At 56.2% G+C, this 1,743-nt stretch overlaps 1 protein-coding gene across 1 annotated transcript in view; it reads left to right on the forward strand.

The window, feature by feature from the left end:
* Positions 1 to 781: 781 nt before the first annotated feature.
* Positions 782 to 1,743, forward strand: part of CSUI_002856 (retrovirus-related pol polyprotein from transposon) — a gene marked incomplete at its 3' end in the record, with an annotated part of 5,610 nt that continues 4,648 nt past the window's right edge. Inside the window, exon 1 of the mRNA XM_068063055.1 lies at positions 782 to 1,722. Coding sequence (XP_067924969.1) covers positions 783 to 1,722 — 940 coding nt within the window. The 5' untranslated portion in view covers position 782. The remainder of the gene's footprint in view (positions 1,723 to 1,743) is intronic.

Below are 1,743 nucleotides of genomic sequence, written 5' to 3' on the forward strand. Positions count from 1 at the left end.
GATTACCCGAGGTTGGCTTGTAGTGAGCCAACCGCTAGTGGAACTTAGCAGCGAAAAGTTGACGATTTATCGTTAGCTTACCAGTAGTTTAACACTCGCTGCTGAGAATTGCATTAGGGTGACGCCCGCGTTGTAGCACGCGCTACTGTCGCGGGAGGACGCTGGACCTGCGGGAGCAGGCACCGGAGTGTTGCTGCACGGGCTGCGGCGCCGCGGCTGAGCACCGCGGCGCAGGCCGGTGCGAGACGCCGCTCGATGGCGAGGTGGTCCGAATCCAGTTGGGGGGTTGATTGGATTATGCCTTTTAGTTCTCATGAAAGTTAATCTTTCCGGGCCACTCTAACTTAACAACAGAAAAGTTCGGAACTCCGTTAGAAAGAGCCGAACGCAACACTCCAGTGGCAGCCGGCGATTGTTGGGAGCGAGAGCGGGGCTCCAACCGTCACCGTCAACTCAGGTTTTGTTTCAGTAGTGTTTCTTATTATAAATAAAGTCTTTTTACCGTATTAGTCACCGCTCAGGCGACCCGCTGTTGCAGCTCAGAGCACCGGCGGACCCTTACGCAGTGCGGCCGCAGTAGCGACGCGGCAGCACAAATGGTGCCGTGACCCGGGACTCTTGTGAAAACAAGAATTTTCCGGTGCTTGACCAGCACGGCGGTGGACTGTCGATTGTGCGCCCGTCTTTCCGTTGTTTTACGGTAGTTTTGTGTAGTACAATCATCGGGAAAAGTCTCCCTGCTAATTTGTGCTGATTGTCCCCCGCGTCTCATTCGTTAAAGGATGGCAGACCACGAATTAACGCGCGGGCCCACACCAGGTCTTCCTGAGGAGGTTAACGGGGCGGCCCGAAGATTGCCGGATATCTTGGAAGGGTCAGCGCAGGGTAGTTTTGTGGTGCGTAGTGGCTCGCCCTTGCCTGATACCCCCGGAGTTCGCCCGCACCAGCCGAGTTCCTCAACGCTACCTGCAGGAATGGACCATGCCCCGCGGGAACACCGTCTTCATAATGAGGTCCTTGAGGTTCCCCCACCGGCCGATGGGGCAATTCTCGCCCCCGCTACTAATTTGAAAGCTTTCAAGGAGCTACGACTCTTACCCCACGATGACGACGATGAAGATCTTCCGGACAAAGTGGACTTGGAGAAGTGGTTCGAGGACTTCCAGAGCGCGTGCTGGCGGGGCCATGGAAGCGGTGCCATCCACCAGTTCTGGTGGCTCGACCAGCTTCTTCTTCAAGCTACAGCACATGCACGCCATCACATCAACAGTATCCTCACCGATCTCAGCCGTGATAGACCTCACCTAAATCGGTTCGAGCAATATGTCGAAGTACGCGACAGCTTGCTGTTAGAGCAGCCAGACCGCTACTCGACCGTGGCGTACTTCGACCAGTTAATGGCTCTGAGGCCAGGTGAGAGGAGAGCGCTTGTTTTACAACGACACATCAACCGGTTGTGGACCCACTACGAGGTGGCCAGGGCTCGAGATGCGAAGGCGGTTCCGCCCAAGGTTATGCCCTCACTAACGGAGTACTTCGTCACCTTGTTGTACAGTCGTGCGCTCAAGTCTGCCACCAGGGCTGGAATTCCTCCACTAAGCGTATTTGTCGCTGAGGGGCAAAGCCAGCTGCTGGTTAGATACGCCCAGCGGGCCGCGGCGTTCGAAGCCGCAAATCCGCCAGCAAACAGCTATGTGATTGCCGGTGCCTTAGACGATGCTGGTAATGCTGTGGTGGAACGCC

This window comes from Cystoisospora suis (assembly GCF_002600585.1).
Source record: "Cystoisospora suis strain Wien I chromosome Unknown contig_1212, whole genome shotgun sequence".
Classification (NCBI taxonomy): Eukaryota; Apicomplexa; class Conoidasida; order Eucoccidiorida; family Sarcocystidae; genus Cystoisospora; species Cystoisospora suis.